This window comes from Salmo trutta, chromosome 20 (assembly GCF_901001165.1).
Source record: "Salmo trutta chromosome 20, fSalTru1.1, whole genome shotgun sequence".
Lineage (NCBI taxonomy): Eukaryota > Metazoa > Chordata > Actinopteri > Salmoniformes > Salmonidae > Salmo > Salmo trutta.
This window is the reverse complement of record NC_042976.1, coordinates 53176146-53200368: the sequence shown is the minus strand read 5'-3', so window position 1 is coordinate 53200368 and position 24223 is coordinate 53176146. Positions and strand designations below refer to the sequence as shown.

General features: G+C 44.4%; 1 protein-coding gene across 2 annotated transcripts in view; it reads left to right on the top strand.

Annotated features, from left to right (window-relative positions):
• dachd (dachshund d) overlaps positions 1-24223 on the top strand; it is a 348937-nt gene that overhangs the window by 211472 nt on the left and 113242 nt on the right. For both annotated transcript variants that reach the window (XM_029703673.1, XM_029703674.1), the window contains exon 4: positions 23779-23951. In XM_029703673.1, the coding sequence (XP_029559533.1) occupies positions 23779-23951 (173 nt within the window). The remainder of the gene's footprint in view (positions 1-23778; positions 23952-24223) is intronic.

Below are 24223 nucleotides of genomic sequence, written 5' to 3'. Positions count from 1 at the left end.
CAACATGATGCTGCCACCCCCGTGCTTCACGGTTGGGATGGTGTTCTTCGGCTTGCAAGCATCCTCCTTTTTCCTCCAAATATAACGATGGTCATTATGGCCAAACAGTTCTATTTTTGTTTCATCAGACCAGAGGACATTTCTCCAAGAAGTACAATCTTTGTCCACATGTGCAGTTGCAAACCGTAGCCTGGCTTTTTTTTATGGCAGTTTTGGAGCAGTGGCTTTTTTCTTACTGAGCGGCCTTTCAGGTTATGTCGATATATTTCAGGAATTTCAGGAAGTCTAGGATGCAGTTGCACTGGGAGGGGTTCAGACGCAGGGCCCTGACCTTAGTGATGAGCTTGGAGTGCGTTATGGTGTTGAATACCGAGCTGTATTCGATGAACACCATTCTTACATAGGTATTCCTCTTGTACAGATGGGATAGGGTAGTGTGCAGTGCAATGGTGATTGTGTCGTCCGTGGATCTATTGGAGTGGAATGAAAACTGTAGTGGGTCTAGGGTGTCAGGTAAGATGGAGGTGATATAGTCCTTAACTAGCCTTTCAAAGCACTTCATGATTAGAGAAGTGAGTGCTGTGGGGGGATATTAATTTAGTTCAGTTACATTCACTTTCTTGGGTACAGGAATGATGGTGGACATCTTGAAGCAAGTTGACACAACAGACTGGGATAGTGAGAGATTGTATATGTCCGTAAACCCTCTACCCAGCTGGTCTGCGCATGCTCTCAAGATGTTGCTTGGATTGCCTTCTGGGCCAGCAGCCTTGTGAGGTTTAACACCCTTAAATATCTTACTTACGTTAGCCATGAAGACCTTGTGAGATGCGGGGGACCATGTCAGCGGCTCAGTGATGTTTTCCTCATAATGGGTGAAGAAGGTGTTTAGCTTGTCCGGAAGTGCGGTCAGTGTCCGCAATGTAGCTGGCTTTGGCTTTATAATCAATGATTGTTGGAGTCCCAGCCACATGTGTATTGTGTCTGAGCCATTGAATTGCCACTCCACTTTGTCTCTTTACTGACATTTTGCTATTTTAATCGCCTTACGGAGGTCTGTTTGTACACGTCCATGTTCGCAGTCACCCGGGAAGAACTTCTGTTTCTGTGAGTTGAAAAAAATAAAAACCCTGAATACCATTTTCCAAGTCATGTGAGGTTGACTGATCATCCATCGAGGCAACTGGACGCTGTATGTGGGAAGAACAGTCAACTGGAGGCTGTGTGTGGGAATAACAGTCAACTGGAGGCTGTGTGTGGGAAGAACAGTCAACTGGAGGCTGTATGTGGGCCGAACAGTCAACTGGAGGCTGTGTGTGGGAAGAACAGTCAACTGGAGGCTGTATGTGGGAAGAACAGTCAACTGGAGGCTGTATGTGGGAAGAACAGTCAACTGAAGGCTGTATGTGGGAATAACAGTCAACTGGAGGCTGTGTGTGGGAAGAACAGTCAACTGGAGGCTGTATGTGGGAAGAACAGTCAACTGGAGGCTGTGTGTGGGAAGAACAGTCAACTGGAGGCTGTATGTGGGAAGAACAGTCAACTGGAGGCTGTATGTGGGAAGAACAGTCAACTGGAGGCTGTATGTGGGAGGAACAGTCAACTGGAGGCTGTGTGTGGGAAGAACAGTCAACTAGAGGCTGTATGTGGGAAGAACAGTCAACTGGAGGCTCTATGTGGGAAGAACAGTCAACTGGAGGCTGTGTGTGGGAAGAACAGTCAACTGGAGGCTGTATGTGGGAAGAACAGTAAACTAGAGGCTGTGTGTGAGAAGAACAGTCAACTAGAGGCTGTATGTGGGAAGAACAGTCAACTGGAGGCTGTATGTGGGAAGAACAGTCAACTGGAGGCTGTATGTGGGAAGAACAGTCAACTGGAGGCTGTGTGTGGGAAGAACAGTCAACTGGAGGCTGTATGTGGGAAGAACAGTCAACTGGAGACTGTGTGTAGGGAGAACAGTCAACTGACTGACCAAGACCAGTATGACCACCATTTCTTTACATTTGTGAACCAGCTGAGATAAAAGCTCTGAATAATACATGATGGAATGCCTGGGGCGAGAATTATTATTTTTATTATTAGAGTTTTTCAATTTGGTATCTCTAATGCAAGCAATAGGACACTGGTCGCTGATATAATTTGCAAAAACACCACTAGCAAAATATGTATGGGGACAGTTAGTCAGGATAAGGTCAATTAATGAGGAGTGTGCTAGGTTTTTTACGTTCATCCGAGTGGGTTTCTTTATCAGCTGAGTCAAGTTGAATTTAAAACAGATATTCTTAAACTGATCTGAGGCATGTGTGAGCCAATCAAGATTTAGATCTCCTAACACAACCAGTTCAGATACCAGAAATGGTTTTATACAATCAGAAATAATACCAACAGCTTCCACCAAAGTGTCGGGTGGGCGGTAGATCACAGCAATAAATATATGCATATTTTGGCTTATGGCCACTTTTATAACCAACAGCTCACATATTTTTGGGACAAATATGTGTAGAGAGCATGATGCCATAAGAGAAGATCTTACATAAATAGGGGCCCCGGTGGTGGGAGAGATGATGAGGAGACATTGTACTCTCTTCCTGGGGTCGTCCAGGGATTTTCGGAAGGACCCGTCTGTGTTTGAGAAGATGGGGGCCCTGTGTTTGTGCCTGTGTGTGTTATTGTGTGGGCTGGGGCCCCTGAGAGGGCTCCATGAGAAGGAGACCACAGCTGTATGCGGCAAGCAACTAATTGGCCCTTATCTGGCTGTCCCATTCATCTTCATTTTTTACCAATTACTGAGCATTATCTGTGTTCTTAGTTGGCTATGGGACTTAATCCTTTTTGGTTAAGCTGCTGGTAACGGCTTGCCAAATTTCAAATGGGGAAGGAGAGCGGGAGGAGGAGAGAAACTTCCCATCATCCCCCCCCCCCCCCCCCCCCCAGAGGAAGGAATCAATAAACAATGACATGACGAGAGAGAGAGAGAATTAGGCCAATATCCACTAATAATAAAAACTCAAAAAAGAGCAATTAAGTTTTGGAAACATCTAAAATACAGTGACCCCCTCTCATATCATTACCAAGCCCTGCAATGCCAAGAGCTGAGTTCACAAACCTGTTCTACTAACACACTGAAGCCTCAGGACCAGAACATCCAATCAATCAGAATAAAACAAATTACAACACAATCAAAACAAAACTACATTGCTTATTGGGAAACACAAGCACAAACACAAAGCAAATGCAGTGTATCTGGCCCTAAATCGACAGTACACCATGGCAAACTATTTGACCATGGTTACTGATCAAAACCTTAGAAAAACCTTGACAAAGTACAGGCTCAGTGAGCACAGCCTTGCCATTGAGAAGGGTAGACACAGGAAAACCTGGCTCCCTGTAGAGGAAAGGCTGTGCTACCACTGCACAACAGCAGAACCTGTGACAGAGCTGCATTTCCTAACAAAATGTAAATAATATTAAATAATTTGAGTGTAATTTTCCCAAATGTGAAACCCTTGTTCAAGGTTGCCACTCAACCTGCACATGTCCTCTACTGTATGCTTATTGTTATTGTTCAATGTATGGTTATTTTGACCTTTGGTTATTGTTGTTACTGTTGTCCCGTTGACAATTGTGATTCTTATTATTTTCATATTGTAAATATCCAAAGTAAGCTTTGGCAATATGTGCATTGTTACGTCATGCAAATTGAATTGAGAGAGAGAGAGAGAATCGCCATTATAATTCAGGTCCTTGTTTGGAAACGCAACGGCATCATTGATAAAGCTTGCTCTGGTTGCTCTTGCCATTATTGACTTGTTCAAACCATATTTTCTCCTCATCAGTGGGTTTTGCTTTATCGGTTGTTGGCAGGCAGATTACAATTATTTTAAAAGACTTCATCAATTATTCAGGATGTATTCATTTTAGCGAGCTCCAAATGCCCCCTGTTAACTGTGTGGTTGTGTGTTTATAGCAGTAGAGAATAGAATCAGGACACATTGTTTCTCCAGACAGTACACCAGTTAGCCCTTATTATCTGAGATTAATGCAAAGCTAGGTTTCTTTGGTAAACTCAGACTAGGCCACGTCATTGCTTGTATTGCAAACTGAGTTAGAATATGTGTTAATTGTTGTAGTATGTACTCTGTAGTTTGTCTTTCTATGTGTCTGCGCGTTATGCCATACAAGTACTATAGAGGAACAATGATAAAACCATTGGCATTACAATTCATATATTACAGGAGGAATGTGAGTTGTCAAGTCTAGTAGACAATACTGTGCATTAAATCACACATAATAATCCAAGAAAATAATCATAGATATGATACCAAAAGCATAGATCTCATTGAGAGAAACCTGGATAAATAAATGTTGATTATAACATAATAATAAATACTGTAAATTAAATAGGTCCATCTTTATGCAGTCTGCAGTGCCTCCTGCTCTTTGATAGGGATCTGTTTGGTCACACTCTCTGCGCCAGCTGTCAGCCCGGCTCCACTGCTGCGATTTAATTAGTCTGTTTATGTCCTTTCTAATAATAAAGCTCTCAGGGTGGAAGGACACATCTAGCTAGCAGCTAGTGCCTGGCTTTATTAGCCACATTAGCCGGGTTGGCACTGGTGGCCTAAGATGTTAGCTGTGATAGCGCGGGTAGCCTAGGATGTTAGCTTAGTTAATACTTGTAAACTGACTCTCTTAATTGTGCCTGAGTTGATAAATAAAGTTGTATCAAATTGAATTGAATAAGGACTCTGGTGGCCTAGGACGTTAGCTTGGTTTGTACTGCTGGCCCAGGACGTTAGCCTGATTAGCACTGCTGGCCTAGGATGTTAGCCTGGTTAGCACTGATGGCCTAGGACGTCAGCTTGGTTAGTACTGGTGGCCTAGGACGTCAGCTTGGTTTGTACTGGTGGCCTAGGACGTCAGTTTGGTTAGTACTGGTGGCCTAGGACGTTAGCCTGGTTAGTACTGGTGGCCTAGGATGTCAGCTTGGTTTGTACTGGTGGCCTAGGACGTCAGTTTGGTTAGTACTGGTGGCCTAGGATGTTAGCTTGGTTAGTACTGGTGGCCTAGGATGTTAGCCTGGTTAGTACTGGTGGCCTAGGACGTCAGCTTGGTTAGTACTGGTGGCCTAGGACTTCAGCTTGGTTAGTACTGGTGGCCTAGGATGTTAGCTTGGTTAGTACTGGTGGCCTAGGACGTCAGTTTGGTTAGTACTGGTGGCCTAGGATGTTAGCTTGGTTAGTACTGGTGGCCTAGGATGTTAGCTTGGTTAGTACTGCTGGCCTAGGACGTCAGTTTGGTTAGTACTGGTGGCCTAGGACTTCAGCTTGGTTAGTACTGGTGGCCTAGGACTTCAGCTTGGTTAGTACTGGTGGCCTAGGACGTCAGTTTGGCAAGTACTGGTGGCCTAGGACATCAGTTTGGTTAGTACTGGTGGTCTAGGAAGTCAGTTTGGTTAGTACTGGTGGCCTAGGATGTTAGCCTGGTTAGTACTGGTGGCCTAGGATGTTAGCCTGGTTAGTACTGGTGGCCTAGGATCTTAGCTTGGTTTGTACTGCTGGCCTAGGATGTCAGTTTGGTTAGTACTGGTGGCCTAGGACTTCAGCTTGGTTAGTACTGGTGGCCTAGGACGTCAGTTTGGTTAGTACTGGTGGTCTAGGATGTCAGTTTGGTTAGTACTGGTGGCCTAGGATGTTAGCCTGGTTAGTACTGGTGGCCTAGGATGTTAGCCTGGTTAGTACTGGTGGCCTAGGATGTTAGCCTGGTTAGCACTGCTGGCCTAGGACGTCAGCTTGGTTTGTACTGGTGGCCTAGGACATTAGCCTGGTTAGTACTGGTGGCTTAGGACATTAGCTTGGTTAGTACTGCTGGCCTAGGACGTTAGCCTGGTTTGCACTGCTGGCCTAGGATGTTAGCTTGGTTAGCACTGATGGCCTACTGTCAGAGCTTAGTTTACCATTGGTATCTTAGGACTGTAGCCTGGTTAGCACAGGAGACCTGGGACGTTAGCCTGGTTAGCACTGATTGCCTACCGTAAGAGCTTAGTTTACCATTGGTATCTTAGGACTGTAGCCTGGTTAGCACAGGAGACCGAGGATGTTAGCTTGGTTAGAACTGGTGGCCTAGGACGTCAGTTTGGTTAGTACTGGTGGCCTAGGATGTTAGCTTGGTTAGTACTGGTGGCCTAGGACGTCAGTTTGGTTAGTACTGGTGGCCTAGGACATTAGCTTGGTTAGTACTGCTGGCCTAGGACGTCAGTTTGGTTAGTACTGGTGGCCTAGGACATTAGCTTGGTTAGTACTGGTGGCTTAGGACATTAGCTTGGTTAGTACTGCTGGCCTAGGACGTCAGCTTGGTTTGTACTGGTGGCCTAGGACATTAGCCTGGTTAGTACTGGTGGCTTAGGACATTAGCTTGGTTAGTACTGCTGGCCTAGGACGTTAGCCTGGTTTGCACTGCTGGCCTAGGATGTTAGCTTGGTTAGCACTGATGGCCTACTGTCAGAGCTTAGTTTACCATTGGTATCTTAGGACTGTAGCCTGGTTAGCACAGGAGACCTGGGACGTTAGCCTGGTTAGCACTGATTGCCTACCGTAAGAGCTTAGTTTACCATTGGTATCTTAGGACTGTAGCCTGGTTAGCACAGGAGACCGAGGATGTTAGCTTGGTTAGAACTGGTGGCCTAGGACGTCAGTTTGGTTAGTACTGGTGGCCTAGAATGTTAGCTTGGTTAGTACTGGTGGCCTAGGATGTTAGCCTGGTTAGCACTGCTGGCCTAGGATGTTAGCTTGGTTAGTACTGGTGGCCTAGGACGTCAGTTTGGTTAGTACTGGTGGCCTAGGACATTAGCTTGGTTAGTACTGCTGGCCTAGGACGTGAGCCTGGTTAGCACTGCTGGCCTAGGACGTTAGCCTGGTTAGCACTGATTGCCTACCGTAAGAGCTTAGTTTACCATTGTTATCTTAGAACTGTAGCCTGGTTAGCACAGGAGACCTAGGATGTTAGCTTGGTTAGCACTGCTGGCCTAGGATCTTAGCTTGGTCAGCACAGGAGACCTAGGATGTTAGCTTGGTTAACACTGCTCACCTAGGATGTTAGCCTGGTTAGCAATTTTGGCCTAGGATGTTAGCCTTGTAAGCACTTGTGGCCTAGGATGTTAGCCTGGTTAGCAGTACTGTAGGAGGTTAGCTTAGTTTAGCATTGGTATCTTAGAACAATAGACTTTTAAACAGGCCAAGACGTGAACTCAGAGCATGTGCAGACCAACTGCCAAGTGTCTTCACTGACATTTTCAACCTCTCCCTGACCGAGTCTGTAATACCAACATGTTTCAAGCAGAACACCATAGTCCCTGTGCCCAAGAACGCTAAGGTAACCTGCCTAAATTACTACCGACCCTTAGCACTCACGTCTGTAGCAATGAAGTGCTTTGAAAGGCTGGTCATGGCTCACATCAACACCATCATCCCAGAAACTCTAGACCCACTTCAATTTGCATATCGCCCCAAAAGATCAACAGAGAGAGAGAGAGAGAGAGAGAGAGAGAAAGAGACCAATCCTGCTGAACAGCTCTGTTCAGCCTATAGATTCTGTCTGTCTGCATATACTGTCGACTGAACAGAGCTGTAGTGCAGGATTGATCTCTCTCTCTCTCTCTCTCTCTCTCTCTCTCTCTCTCCCCCATTCTTCTTCCTCTCTCCTGGGCTTGAGCCCTCCCCATTTCTTTATTAGTGACTCAGGCCTAGGGGAGTCAGGTAACAGATAAAGCAGAAAGCGTCACACACATTAGTAATAGTCATTTCAAAAGATAAACTCGATAATCTTTTTTTGTCTTTTAATGAAGTCAAATGTCCTCATTCTAATTCCTCTTGCGTTTGGCTGTTAAGCATCTCCGTTAAAATGTGAATATGCATGGTTGGGAAAATGTGTGGAGGGCTGATGTTCAATACAAACAAATGCAGACAAATGCAGAAATAGATTAGAAAAACAAGGCTAATTGATTAATCATAATTCCCATAATGATCCACATCAAGTTCTATCATATATTGTGTGGCAGTGGTGGTGTGGCATTATTATTAGAGCTGAGAGAGAGAGAGGAAGAGATGGAGACAGAGAAAGAAAGTGTGGGACACTACAGAAACCTCATGTCATGCAAATATTTGTACAACTGTCTCTTGTGGTTACCTCACCACAATAGGGTGAGGCTAAATGAAAACAACTGACTAGTCGACTTGTCAGCCCTCATCAACATTAGGGCTTCATTCTTCATTAATTGGAGTGATTAATTTGGAGGGCTTTGATGCAGCGGGTGATGCATGTGTCGGGCTGTCCCCATTGTATCATCCACTGTCAGGTTGCATTTAGCAGGGATAGGGGCTGACCTTTGGGAGAGATCAAGGCAATTTGAAAAGACAGTGTCACTTGGTGTCAATGTAATACTGTGTAATAGATGACATTCCAACCTTTCACTGACAACAGGCCTTTGCAGGTTTTTGAGTAATGTGAAATAATGTGGAATATTGTATTGAAATATGCATGCATGGGGCTGTGACGTCTGAATGTTGATGATGTTGATAGGGTCGTTTCACAACAAACAAAGCAACAAAGATGCAGGAGAGTCAGTGCTAGTGTCATTAGTTGTCCCCACTTTAAATCTTTGTCATATTTCTTCTTGTTATTATTATTTGGAATGCTAATCCTCTTACAGTGTTTAAGACGTCATTCAAATGTTAAAACTCGCAGAGCGATCAGGACCAGTGTGATTGCATAAACCTCTTTGATATATCATACCAATCAAAAGTTTGGACACCTACTCATTCAAGGGTTTTTCTTCATTTTGACTAGTTTCTATATTGTAGAATAATAGTGAAGACATCAAAACTATGAAATAACACATATGGAATCATGTAGTAACCAAAAAAACAAATCAAAATATATTTTTGTAACGTTCGGCGTCAGGTAATGAGGAAGCGGACCAAAGCGCAGCTGGGAGCGAACACATGTTTATTCAACACACTGGAATAAACACGTACACCAAAACAAGAAAAATGCCGATACGTTAACTGCTCAGACAAAGAGACAACACCCCACAAACAGTGTGGGGAAAACAGCAACTTAAATGTGATCCCAATCAGAGACAATTAGCGACAGCTGTCTCTGATTGGGAATCGACAGAACCCAACCTAGAAATAACCCACCTAGAGCCAACACAAGGCTAAAACGTAAACATAAAACAAACCAAGGAAAAATACCCAACATGACACACCCTGACCCAAAATACCCGAGTTCACCTGGTCAGGGCGTGACAGAACCCCCCCCCCAACGGTGCGTACTCCCGGCGCACCAAACTTAAGTCTATTAGGGGGGGGACCCGGGTGGGCGCCTCACAATCGGTGGAGGCTCTGGCCCCGGGCATGTTCTTTCCCCCGCCTTCACCTTAACCCTACCCCTCTGGCCCGGACTGGACCACTGTGGAGCGGCATGCTCAGGCTCCGGAGCGGAGTCGTCGACCGGAACAGGAACGGGCCGGACAGGACTATGGACACGCACCGTGGGCTTGGTGCGGGGAACAGGGACGGGCCGGACAGGACTGGGGACACGCACCACTAACCTGGTGCGGGGAGCAGGGACGGGCCGGACAGGACTGGGGACACGCACCACTAATCTGGTGCGGGGAGCAGGGATGGGCCGGGCCGGACTGGAGACACGCACCACTAACCTGGTGCGGGGAGCAGGGACGGGCCGGACAGGACTGGGGACACGCACCACTAACCTGGTGCGGGGAGCAGGGACGGGCCGGACAGGACTGGGGACACGCACCACTAACCTGGTGCGGGGAGCAGGAACGGGCCGGGCCGGACTGGGGACACGCACCACTAACCTGGTGCGGGGAGCAGGGACGGGCCGGACAGGACTGCGGACACGCACCACTAACCTGGTGCGGGGAGCAGGAACGGGCCAGACAGGACTGTGAACACGTACTGGTGACCTGAAGCGTGGAGCCGGTTTAGCCACTCGTCCTGGCTGGATGCCCATCCTAGCACGGCATGTGCTGGGCATGTCCACCGGACGCACCGGGCTGTGCGGGCGCACTGGTGACACAGCGCACAACTCCGCTTCCCATGGCTTGGTGCGGGGAGCAGGGACGGGCCGGGCAGGACTGTGGACACGCACCGTGGGCTTGGTGCGGGGAACAGGAACGGGCCAGACAGGACTGTGAACACGTACTGGTGACCTGAAGCGTGGAGCCGGTTTAGCCACTCGTCCTGGCTGGATGCCCATCCTAGCACGGCATGTGCTGGGCATGTCCACCGGACGCACCGGGCTGTGCGGGCGCACTGGCGACACAGCGCGCAACTCCGCTTCCCATGGCTTGGTGCGGGGAACAGGAACGGGCCAGACAGGACTGTGAACACGCACTGGTGAACTGAAGCGTGGAGCCGGTTTAGCCACTCGTCCTGGCTGGATGCCCATCCTAGCATGGCATGTGCTGGGCATGTCCACCTGACGCACCGGGCTGTGCGGGCGCACTGGCGACACAGCGCGCAACTCCGCATACCATGGCTCCTCCTCCAGATCTTCCCTCTGCAGGTCCTCAATCAACTGCCTCATCTCCGTCTCTTCCTCCGCCGTCATCCCCCACGAGAGCAGTGGTCTGGGCTCTTCCTCTGCCCTTCCGGACCACCCCATTAGCCCCCCCCAAAAAAAAATCTTGGGGGTGTCTTCTGGGCCTCCTTGACCGCCGCCTGCGACTCCTTCCACCGGCTGGCTTTACCTCCTCGACCTGGGAATCCTTCCGCCAGGGTCCTTTCCCCGACTTGATCTCCTCCCAGGTCCAGAACTCCTTCCCCTCGCGAGCCCATCTCTCGCGCTCCTTTTCCTCCCGCTGCTTGGTCCTGGTTCGGTGGGGTGTTCTGTAACGTTCGGCGTCAGGTAATGAGGAAGCGGACCAAAGCGCAGCTGGGAGCGAACACATGTTTATTCAACACACTGGAATAAACACGTACACCAAAACAAGAAAAATGCCGATACGTTAACTGCTCGGACAAAGAGACAACACCCCACAAACAGTGTGGGGAAAACAGCAACTTAAATGTGATCCCAATCAGAGACAATTAGCGACAGCTGTCTCTGATTGGGAATCGACAGAACCCAACCTAGAAATAACCCACCTAGAGCCAACACAAGGCTAAAACGTAAACATAAAACAAACCAAGGAAAAATACCCAACATGACACACCCTGACCCAAAATACCCGAGTTCACCTGGTCAGGGCGTGACAATTTTAGATTTTAGATTATTCAAAGTAGCCACCCTTTGCCTTGATGACAGCTTTGCATACTCTTGGCATTCTCTCCACCAGCTGCACCTTCAATGCTTTTCCAACAGTCTGGAAGGAGTTCCCACATATGCTGAGCACTTGGCTGTTTTTCCATCTCTCTGCGGTCCAACTGATCCCAAACCATTTCAATTGGGTTGAGGTCAGGTGATTGTAGAGGCCAGGTCATCTGATCTAGCTCTCCATCAATCTCCTTCTTGGTCAAATAGCCCTTACACAGCCTGGAGGTGTGTTGGGTCATTTTCCTGTTGAAAAACAAATGATTGTCCCACTAAGCTCAAACCAGATGGGATGGCATATCGCTGCAGAATGCTGTGGTAGCCATGCTGGTTAAGTGTGCCTTGAATTCTAAATAAGTCACCGACAGTGGCACCAGCAAAGCACCATCACACGTCCTCCTCCATGCTTCACGGTGGGAACCACAGTTGCAGAGATCATCCATTCACCTACTCTGCGTTTGACAAAGACACAGCTGTTGGAACCAAAAATCGCAAATTTGGTCTCATCAGACCAAAGGACAGATTTCCACCGGTCTAATGTCCATTGCTCGTGTTTCTTGGCCCAAGCAAGTCTCTTCTTATTATTGGTGTCCTTTAGTAGTGGTTTCTTTGCAGCAATTCGACCATGAAGGCCTGATTCACACAGTCTCATCTGGGAACAGTGGATGTTGAGATTTGTCTGTTACTTGAAGTCTGTGAAGCATTTATTTGTGCTACAATCTGAGGTGCAGTTAACTCTAATTAACGTATCCTCTGCAGCAGAGGTAACTCGGGGTCTTCCTTTCCTGTGGCGGTCCTCATGAGAGCCAGTTTCATCATAGCGCTTGATGGTTTTTGTGACTGCACTTAAAGAAACATTCAAAGTTCTTGAAATCTTCCGGATTGACTGAGCTTCATGTCTTAAAGTAATGATGGACTGTCATTTATCATTGCTTATTTGAGCTGTTATTGCCATAATATAGACTTGGTCTTTTATCAAATAGGGCTATCTTCTGTATACCACCCCTACCTTGTCACAACACAACTGATTGGCTTAAATGCATTAAGAAGGAAAGAAATATCACAAATATACTTTTTAAATGCATTCCAGGTGACTACCTCATGAAGCTGGTTGAGAGAATGGCAAGAGTGTGCAAAGCTGTCATCAAGGCAAAGGGTGGCTACTTTGAAGAATCTAAAATATAAAACATATTTTGATTTGTTTAACACTTTTTTGGTTACTACATGATCTCATATATGTTATTTCATAGATTTGATGTCTTCACTATTATTCTACACTGTAGAAAATAGTAAAAATTAAGAAAAACCCTTGAATGAGAAGGTGTGTCTAAACTTTTATCTGGTTCTGTAGTAGTCTATCAAAATAATCAGACTAATTTAACATTGACAATATGTAACCACTTTGCTTTAAATAGTAAAGTAAAACTTTTTAAACTTCATCCACTGCCTCAAAAATACTTTTAAAGAGCTAATGCAAGTCCCGCAACGTTACTTCATGTAAAGTTACCATCTAGTTTATTATCACCTTGCTGTGATTAACGTGACAGAGCAGATTTATCATGTTTATGTTGCATAATAAATGGATCTATAAGAATAATGATGATGTCATGGTAGTGTTGGAATGTGGACAATAATCATGACTATCCATGACCTTCCAATACTGTATGTGTATCATATAGGATGATATCATTGTGTCCTGTGGCTGGGCTTGTTGGATTTATAAAGGTATGCATGTTGTATGCATGCTCAGTGCTCAATGAAGGGCCTTTCAAGTGTTATAGAATACATCCCCCCTTGATTTAAATACGGACACAGTGTAGGGGTACTGAACTATGGTACATCACACGTTTCTTCCAACCAGACATCACCACACATATAGCCACACATACACACACCAAGAGGAAGTAAGATAAAGAGAAGGAGTTCAGATAGAGTTAAAGAATTTCACAATTACTGGATGTTCTTCACACTGTGAACAAACAGGCATTTCTATTCAATTCAACCTTCACACTGTGAACAAACTGGCATTTCTATTCAATTCAACCTGCACACTGTGAACAAACAGGCATTTCTATTCAATTCAACCTTCACACTGTGAACAAACAGGCATTTCTATTCAATTCAACCTTCACACTGTGAACAAACAGGCATTTCTATTCAATTCAACCTTCACACTGTGAACAAACAGGCCTTTCTATTCAATTGTGTGTTTCAATTCCTTCAACAAATATGTCGAGAGAAAACAGGTTTTTACTGTTAAGACACATTTCTAAAAACCTATAGACAAATGGATTTAAGTTGTTCATTTTAACATTACTGTTTACACATCACTCCGATTCAGATATAAATTAATATAATACAAATATGAATAAAAATAATACACACTTCACCTAATTGCATTTGCGATATTCACATAAGTGACATCACATCATCCAATGCATTGAAATCGTTAGCATTATGACAGATTGTACACATTTTCTCTGAAGGACCAATGGTTATGGATGGAGAGAACAGGCCAGAGCGAGTGAAGCTAATTTTATAATTAAAATAGATGATCTGGAGACCAGCACAATCAAACCAATCCCCAAATGGCACCCTATTCCCTATGAAACCGATGGACACTGTTCAAAAGTAGTTCACTACATAGGGAATAGGGTGCCATTTGTAACGAAGGTAATTTGACGGCGGAGAGGGGCGTGATTGATAGCGTTCATCAATATATTTCATTTGGGGAGCATGAGTCAAATGGCTCGCCAATTGACTGAAAGCAATCTTTTTAAAACAGGGAGAGGCCTTTTGCTAAGTATCACATGGACTTCATCTCTCTGTCTGCTTGGGTTGTCACTGCCATCGAGAGGAGAGCTCTATTGATTGGCCGGGGATATATTCCACCCTCAGTAGTAACAGCTGCAAGTAATGGATTGTGTGTGGGTATGCCTGTGTTTGTGTCTGTGTGCATGCATGCGCGCATGTGTTGGTGTATGAGTGTCTGTATTTGTATGTGTGCATGCAACAGAAAGTGAAAATAAACATTTCTTACTGGACAAGTTCAGGTAGTCTCTCAACTTTTCAGTCGGCTTTCTATCGTTTGGTGCCCAATGAACATGACTCTGGTCTATAGAATCGCTATCCCTCAAGTTGCCTACTGTATTACATGGATGCTGCCATTGGTAATTTAGGGTCAACATTTAGTGTGGCTTGTTATTTTCAAACACGTTTCAATTGGAAAATTTGAATTTGTGGAAGTATCTTGTGAGAAAGAGTGAGACCTTATGAAAGTCATATCATCATGTTTTTGTTTCTGACAAATGTAATGATCATCAAATCACAGATAGATACTCCATATATATTCCATGACAGAAGTATCTGAACAGAATTATAGTTTTACTTGCAGCTGCTTCTACACCTGCATTGCTTGCTCTTTGAGGTTTTAGGCTGGGTTCTGTAGAAGCACTTTGTGACATCCACTGATGTATAAAGGACTTTTAAAATATAGTGCTAAGAACCTTGGCGTGATCCTGGACAACACCCTGTCGTTCTCCACTAACATCAAGGCGGTGACCCGATCCTGTAGGTTCATGCTCTACAACATTCGCAGAGTACGACCCTGCCTCACACAGGAAGCGGCGCAGGTCCTAATCCAGGCACTTGTCATCTCCCGTCTGGATTACTGCAACTCGCTGTTGGCTGGGCTCCCTGCCTGTGCCATCAAACCCCTACAACTCATCCAGAACGCCGCAGCCCATATGGTGTTCAACCTTCCCAAGTTCTCTCACGTCACCCCGCTCCTCCGCTCTCTCCACTGGCTTCCAGTTGAAGCTCGCATCCGCTACAAGACCATGGTGCTTGCCTACGGAGCTGTGAGGGGAACGGCACCTCCGTACCTTCAGGCTCTGATCAGGCCCTACACCCAAACAAGGGCACTGCGTTCATCCACCTCTGGCCTGCTCGCCTCCCTACCTCTGAGGAAGCACAGTTCCCGCTCAGCCCAGTCAAAACTGTTCGCCGCTCTGGCACCCCAATGGTGGAACAATATCCCTCACGATGCCAGGACAGCGGAGTCAATCACCACCTTCCGGAGACACCTGAAACCCCACCTCTTTAAGGAATACCTGGGATAGGATAAAGTAATCCTTCTAACCCCCCCCCCCTTTAAAGGATTTAGATGCACTATTGTAAAGTGTTTGTTCTACTGGATATTATAGGTGAATGCACCAATTTGTAAGTCGCTCTGGATAAGAGCGTCTGCTAAATGACTTAAATGTAAAATGTAAATATATTTGATTTGTAAGTAGTGTGATGTGGATTGAATCAATCAATCAATCAATCAAATGTGTATGATTTGATTGATTATCCCAGATAGAGGGAGTTGACACCTTATTTCAAACACAGTTCTGAAAGCGAGATATCCGTGGAAAAGCGCTATCTGCAGTTGATTGGATCCCAAGTCTCAGTCATCTGGAGTAGGCGGCTGGCGGATGCATTTTTATACACTTACAGGAGAAACAATATGGTCTGTCTCCTGGGTAATTCCTACCACATGCTAAACTGGATGTGTGTGTGCGTACATGTGTGCATACCGGTCAAGGGGGAGGCAAGTCATTATGCTACCTCATCAAACCAAACATGTTTTCCTATCATTACTTTCTCTAACATTAAATTACATGACATTACATGACGTAAGTTTGCAAGTGTTCCCACGTGAAACATTCGAAAGTGTGTGTATCTCTTTAATCACGACATGGTAAACAAACCCACAGTTCCGTTTGTTGATGTGAATGAGCTGCTAATGTAGCCATTTGCTATGGGATTGGTGTGTGTGACTATGTGTGTGCCTGTGAGTGTGTGTGTGCTGTACTGTACTGTTTGGAGACATTTACACATAATTGTCTCAGTGTGTGTCTGCACATGTACGTTTACATGTTTACACCTTTTTGTTTGTGCAAATAGCTTTCCACCGTCATGTGTGTAACCGAGTGTATATGTGAGAGGACGGAAGGTTGTCTCACGTACACACATGAGAGGCCCGCCCCGCTACAAAGTTTCTCCCTGCAGGCGGTCACTGAGTCCAAGGGGCTAAAGGAGCTCCTTAAACACAAACAAAAAACATCTGGGTCAGATGGTTTAGGCCCTTTCTTCCTTAAATTTGCTGCCCCTGTCATCGCCAAGCCTATCTCTGACCTTTTTAACCTGTCTCTCCTTTCTGGGGAGGTTCCCATTGCTTGGAAGGCAGCCACAGTGCATCATTTATTTAAAGGGGGAGATCAAGCTGATCATAACTGTTAAAGGCCTTTTTCTATTTTGTCCTGTTTATCAAAAGTGTTGTAAAAACTTGTCAATAATCAACTGACTGGCTTTCTTGATATCTATAGTATTCTCTCTGGTATGCAATCTGGTTTCCGCTCAGGTTATGGATGTGTCACTGCAACTTTAAAGGTGCTAAATGATGTCACTATTGCCCTTGATTCTAAGCAATGTTGTGCTGCTATTTTTATTGACTTGGCCAAAGTTTTTGATACGGTAGACCATTCTGCTCTTGTTGGCCGTCTAAGGAGTATTGGTGTCTCTGAGGTGCTACCATGTTGTGCTGCTGCCATGTTGTGTTGCTACCATATTTGTAAGTCGCTCTGGATAAGAGCGTCTGCTAAATGACTTAAATGTAAATGTAATATTGTTGTCATATGTTGCTGCCTTACTATGCTGTTGTATTAGGTCTCTCTTTATGAAGCGTTGTGGTGTCTCTCTTGTCGTGATGTGTATTCTGTCCTATATATTTATTGTTTCTTTTTTGTTCCAGCACCGTCCCCGCAGGAGGCCGTTTGCCTTTTGGCAGGACAAAATTGTAAATAAGAATTTGTTCTTAACTGACTTGCCTAGTTAAATAAAGGTTACATTTGTTTTTATAAAGGTATAGCACACACAATCTTTAACAAAGCCAAGATGGTTTATTTACTTTCAACATTAAGGGAGTAAACACAAAAGGCTTAAAAGTACCCCTCAATGACACACAGTCTGTGGGTAGCTAAATCAAAGACCAATACCTTCCTCCCTCACCCCATTAATGAGCTACAAGACTCACCAGCCTTGACTGAGCATGCCCTCTGTATGTGTGCGTGAGTATGTGGAGGGGTGTGTGTGTGTATGTGTGTATGTGTGTATACATAGAGGAAAACAGCCCATAGCACTGCCACAATACCAGGCTACACTATGTTTATGAAGGCTGGGTTTTTATTGTATATTTCCTATGGCTTCCTCTCCCTTCTGATGGAGTTTAATGGCCCATCGTCCTCATAGGGCTGTGCTTTTGCATTCTAAAGAGATTAATACTTACAGTAAAGATATACTGTATGGTACTGGGAGACCACTAAAAGTACCCACAGCCTCAGAGCCATTGGCTGTATCCTAAATGGTATCCTGTTCCCTACAGTGCACTGCTTTTGACCAGGGCCCATAGAGCTCTGGTCAAAAGTAGTGCACTATGAAGGACATATGGTGCTATTTAGGACGCAACCCATTTTCTTTTCATTAGCCATTTGTTTCCTTATGGGATTTGGGTGCAAAACCCAACTAAATCCCCCAACAATTCAACTGCTCAAACACAAGACGTATGTGGCAGGGTCTACAGTCAATCACAGATTACAAAAAGAAAACCAGCCCCGTCGCGGACATTGACGTCTTGCTCCCAGACAAATTAAACAACTTCTATGCTCGCTTTGAGGATAATACAGTACCACTGACACGACCCGCTACCAAAGACTGTGGGCTCTCCTTCACTGTGGCCAACGTGAGTAAAACATTTAAACGTGTTAACCCTAGCAGGGCTGCCTACCCAGATGGCAGCATGGTGAAGAAGGCGCAACAGAAATTTGCCTTGTCACCTAAAACACTCACAAACTATTACAGATGCACAATCGAGAGCATCCTGTCTGGCTGTATCACCGCCTGGTACGACAACTGTTCCGCCCACAACCGCAAGGCTCTCCAGAGGGTAGTCTGGTCTGCACAACTCATCACCAGGGGCAAACTACCTGCCCTCCAAGACACCTACACCACCCGATGTCACAGGAAGGCCAAAAAGATCATCAAGGACAACAACCACCCGAGCCACTGCCTGTTCACCCCGCTATCATCCAGAAGGCGAGGTCAGTACAGGTGCATCAAAGCTGGGACCGAGAGACTGAAAAACAACTTCTATCTCAAGGCCATCAGACTGTTAAACAGCCATCACTAACATTGAGTGGCTGCTGCCAACATACTGACTCAAATCTCTAGCCACTTTAATAATGAAAAATCGGATGTAATAAAAGTATCACTAGTCATTTTAAACAATGCCACTTTATATAATGTTTACATACCCTACATTACTCATCTCATATGTATATACTGTACTCTATACCATCTACTGCATCTTGCCTATGCCGCATGGCCATCACTCATCCATATATTTATATGTACATATTCTTATTCATCCCTTTAACCTTGTGTGTATAAGGTAGTCGTTGTGAATTTGTTAGATCACTTGTTAGATATTACTGCACTGTCAGAACTCGAAGCACAAGCATTTCACTACACTCGCATTAACTTCTGCTAACCATGTGTATGTGACCAATAAAATTTGATTTGATTTGATTTGAACACAACCACAAAAAAGTCCCACACCTATAGACCATGTGTGTGCACCACAGCCTTCACCTTTATCTGAGAAATGCACCAGCAACATGTGGGCATTTTTATGAGATTAATTAGTAGAATAGCCTAGATTGTTTTGGAGTATGTGAATACTGTATATTTATACACAGGAAGTAATTCTAGCAGTTTAAGTAAAATGGTGCCATTTATAGATTTCGACAGATCAGAAGAGAAACACGTCTCTGTACCATGAATGCAAAAAGAGACTTAACAACACAGTACAAATCAACCCTGTGTCTTTCCCAATCCAAATCAAAGGGACTGACCACATACGAATGAGCTCAAGTTTGACAACAGCATTTACCAATTCATTGTTCCGAAGCCCTGAGCACCTTGCTAAAACAAAGACAGATAGGCTTGAAACAAGCCATTTAATTAGCTAGCGTACGGATCCCTCAGCTTTGGCTGCGGCATGCAACCAATTACGCATTCCACAGACGTTCGCACGTTCCTACTTCACCAATGAGAGAGACAGAGAGAGAGAGAGAGAGAGGCCAGGAGAGATCCTCTCTAGCCCTTGCTGTCTCATACAGTACATCTCATCCCCTTTTCCAGTTAAAAGAAGGTAAATAGCAGAGTTAGACAGCTTCATTGGCCCTAGTGTCTGAAGAGGCCGCTCGGCCCCAGATAGCGCTGATTGTCGCTTAAATAGTGGAGCTTTTACCCAAGGCCCGGGCGCCGACCTCTGATCAATTACAGCTGACATTATTGTTTGTCGGGAGCCTTTTTTCTGGACAGAGGGAGTTAGAGAAAGAGTCTCCGCTGTGGCTGGAAATGTAATCTCTCTCTCTCGCTCTCTTTCGTTTCTCCTTCTCCTTCCACAAACAATAAATCATTCAGTTGAAGAGATAATAAAGTGACAAGTCGGAGCTGGTTTAAATTTTGTCAAGGGAAATCTAGCCACTCTATAGCTAAAAGGAGACGGGACTGCTGGTTGGTACCTAGACAGAGGTCTGTGGGCTTTTTGGAAGGCTGGGTTTACGGTCTGATATTTTTGGATTAATATGCTATTAATACCCAGAGGATGCCCTATTGTTTGAAAAGGTGGTTACAATAGCTGTCTCCATCAGGACTCCTGTTAACACACACACACACAAATAAACATATGCACACACACACACACACACACACTTGTGCACGCATTTAGGCAGACTTACACATACACACCGCTAGAACACCAGCAGGATTAACGATAGAGGAGATTGCTTCACTGCAGGTTAATGGCTCAGTCATTTTTATCATTGAAAAAGGTTGCAATTATTGTCCTCTTTTTAATCATGTTAAATCCTTCATCAACTGATTTTGTATTAATACTTGAACCCGCTTTTCGTTTTCCAGACCTACTCCATGTGTTTCTGTCTGACATAACACCTTTTTCATGGTGATCTTTCCAAAGGGTATTTGAATTTATTCCATTTATCCTCTATGATTTGGATCGTTGCTTATTCATGCGTGCTCTTCCGAAGTGCTGTATTACCCAACCTAATAGCTTGAGCTGTTTATCTGAGTATTAAGTGATTTGGAGTTTTAATGATGGTAGCTAAGTAGGAGTTCACCTTTGGAAGTCCCTAGGGCTTAGGCCTACTCCAGGTAAATTACTCCAAATGCTGTTGTTTATGCCCTTCAATAGGAAAGCAACACATGGGAATTCAACTCGCATCAGTTGAACTACTGTACGGGGGAATGACAGTTCTGACAAATGGATGTATCTAGAGATATGGTTGAATTAAAACCTCACTTACTGTAATGTTGATCAAGTTACATCCTTTTCAGTTTTTCCAAAAACATGTATTGACTTGATTTGTTCATGTGGTAATGTTGGAGAATTGTTGCATTACAATTAATCATTAGAAAAAAGACTTGTTGTAGGCGGTAGGAAAGGCGGTAGGAAAAGCAACAACAACAAAAATCCACAAAAAGTCTATACACACACACACAAACCACTATACACACACACATACACACACACACACACACACACACACACACACACACACACATACAATAGTTGCCCAACATAATTCTAACCCATTCCCTATAAATCCACCATGTAAGTACCTGGGAAAAGTACCTGAATCACTTCCAAAACAAAGAGAGAAACAAGATGTCTGAAAAAACATCCATTCAAATAAACAAACACTATTTCCCAACAACTATTTCCCAACAACACCTGACATCTATGACATTGAATCCAACCAATCCAAACTGCGCCCAGTGCCTTTCAGTCCCCAGTGAAAGGACTAGGTGAACTCGTCTTGGCCTACAGCAGGTTCCCTTACAGTCAACTGAATGGGCCTTTATGGAGGAATCATCGCTTGAGGATGATGGAACGCGAAAGGGGGGCCAACACATAAGGAGTGAGATTAAGACCCCTAGAGTCCTCTACTGTATGCCCATCCGTCTGCCTTTCAGAACAAGACACATAGAATCACAGCGGCTAGCACAAGAGATCACTCAAGGATGTGTGTGTTTTAAGTTTATGGTTTCAAGTTTTTATTTGTCGTATGTACGGGATACAATTGGTATACAACGCCCAAAGAAATGCTTACTTGCAGGTTCCTTCTCGACCATGCATTTGAATGACAAAATCAAAGTCACATCAGTCTCAGGCTATCTCTCTCCCCTTCTGTGTGAGTTGGTTTCCTTAAGATGTAGTGTGTGTTTTCATGTCTGCATGTTCTTGCACATGCCTGCTTTGCATGTGTGTGTGCGCACTTCCCCATGCGTATCCCTCAAAGGCAGGATAGCACTCCCCTTTCTGGCCCTTGAGTACCTTTGAAACGTTGATACACACATAGTGGGCCTCTCCATGTTGTCTCACTGTAAGCACCCCTGCCATCAGGCCCACTGTGGTGCTGTTTTAATTGAGCCCAGGAGGTAATTGTTTCAGAGTTGGAACTCGAACGAGAATGGTGGCGGGACCTTTAGGTGCACCCTCGCCTTATGCCTTTAATCTCCCTTGCTTCTTCATGCTTGGGGATGCTCACCACTCGGAATATGCATGCCATCTTTCTTATGGAAACCAACATGATTCAGGAGGAATAGGAGGGAACAACGGAGAGAAGGAGTACCTCCTTGCCTTTCATTTCACAAACAGTGTCCTTGTCTTTTGAGGATTTCTTTGCGGTGTTGATCGCCTTGCCCCTTGTTGCCAACTGATGTTTTGTCGCAAAAGCAGAGTTGTTTTGTGGATTAGCTTTTTGTGGTGGTGGTTCTAGTGGTGTTTGTTCTCTTCTTGTTCTTTAGGCTTTTTACCATGAGCCAAGTTGCCAAAAGAAAATCTACAGCGGGGCTTAGTCAGATTCAGTAGCTTCTGTGAGGCATTGAGATTTTTTTTTAAAGCACTTCAGTGGAAAACATCTGAGTGGCGAAGGAAAAAGACAAAAATGTTCCCAGTCACTTTTGAGCCCACCAAGTTCAAAGCACTCCAAAAAGGAGGTGGGGGTGCTGAGAGGAGGAGAGCTGTGGTTTCGGGGACAGACACCTAGCACTGACCTTCTGTGTGTGTTCATGTCCTTTGAAAGTTGTTCATTATACTGTATCATCTAAAGGCACAGCGGAGCGCCAGCCTACACTATCCCCAATCCTTACATTTTTGTCCGACTTATGTCTTGACTTTGACCAATTAGAGTACTATTGCCGAGCTGAAATGGAATAATTTTAAACATTTGTAAGATATCTGATCTTGCGATGAGGTAATGTAATACAGATTACACAACGGAGGCGAAATTAAAATTCCCTGTTGTTGTAAGAGTTAAAAATCAGACTTGCTTGATCTGTGGTGTAGCTTGTTCAGCTTGTAGCCATTTTTCACAGTGATGTGTTTCTCAAATGGCATCCTATTCACTATATAGTGCACTACTTTTGACCTTGGGTCCAAAAGTAGCACACGATATAGGGAATAGGATGCCATTTTGGACACAGACTGAGATAATTCCTTATGTGTAAGTAGCAAGCGTTATTTCCATAACATGGACCTTTTGTTCAACACAGAATCATTTCCGTGTTTTTTTTACGACTGTAAAAACCTTTGGCTTTGTATTTGTATTTTTTTAAAGATCGCCAAGGCAGCAGCTACTCTTCCTGGGATCCAGCATCATTAAGACAGTTATATACAGTTTAAAACATTACATGACATTACATTTATAGCACTTTACCCAATACATTTAGTGTGGCTTTGAATTATTGTGTATATATAGTTATCATCATTGCCAATTTCATTACAATTATTGTAATGGTATCTATTATTAACATGTGTTAAACATGTATGCCTCTTATGTTAATATGGAATGATACCCCGTGATGTGCTTGAGATAAGGTTTTAAAAATATACTGTAAGGAAGGACCAGGTTTAATACATTCTGCTGATATTATTACAGTAAATTAGTGTAATGTTGTTTGATGATAATTATTTGATGTAGTTATTTTTGCATTCAATGGCATGACAAGGCATGTCAGTATCAGTATCAGGTTATACCAGCAGGGCCAGCCAGCTCAGTAAATCTTAATTCAATTAAAAAGTTTAGCAGTTACTTAGTTACTTTTTCTTATGGTGAAATAAAAATATTAACAGTCTAAAAATAGCGGGTATGCTTCTCTAAAAGGTATAGTAAATGATACCACATAACCATTACCAAGACAGGTTTTGACTGAACCCAGACTCAGTCAAATTTACCAATCAACGTCCTCCAATCGAGATGAACCAACCAATCATGGTTTCCATTAACCTATTACCTTTCTCCCCTGTTGTAGGTTTGGAACTGCCCTTCATGATGATGCCCCACCCCCTGATCCCTGTTAGCTTGCCCCCTGCTTCTGTTTCCATGGCAATGAGCCAGATGAACCACCTCAGCACCATCGCCAACATGGCCGCCGCCGCACAGCAGCAGAGCCTGCCCTGCAGAATGGTCACCTCAGTCATCAAAGTAAGCTGTAATAATAATAATACTAAACTATAAAGTAAGACATTATATGACAGTGTTTCCCAATCCTGATCCTTGGGAACCATAACTTTATTAGTGCTAGGGCAAATATATATATGTACACCTCTTTGGGTCCCCAGGACCAAGATTGGAAAACACTGTTATATTCCAACATGGAAGATGTGGCACAGCAACAGAGCCTGCCCTGCATAATAGTCACCTTAGTCATCAAGGTAAAGTGTCAGAATAGACACAAACTGTGTATAACAAACATA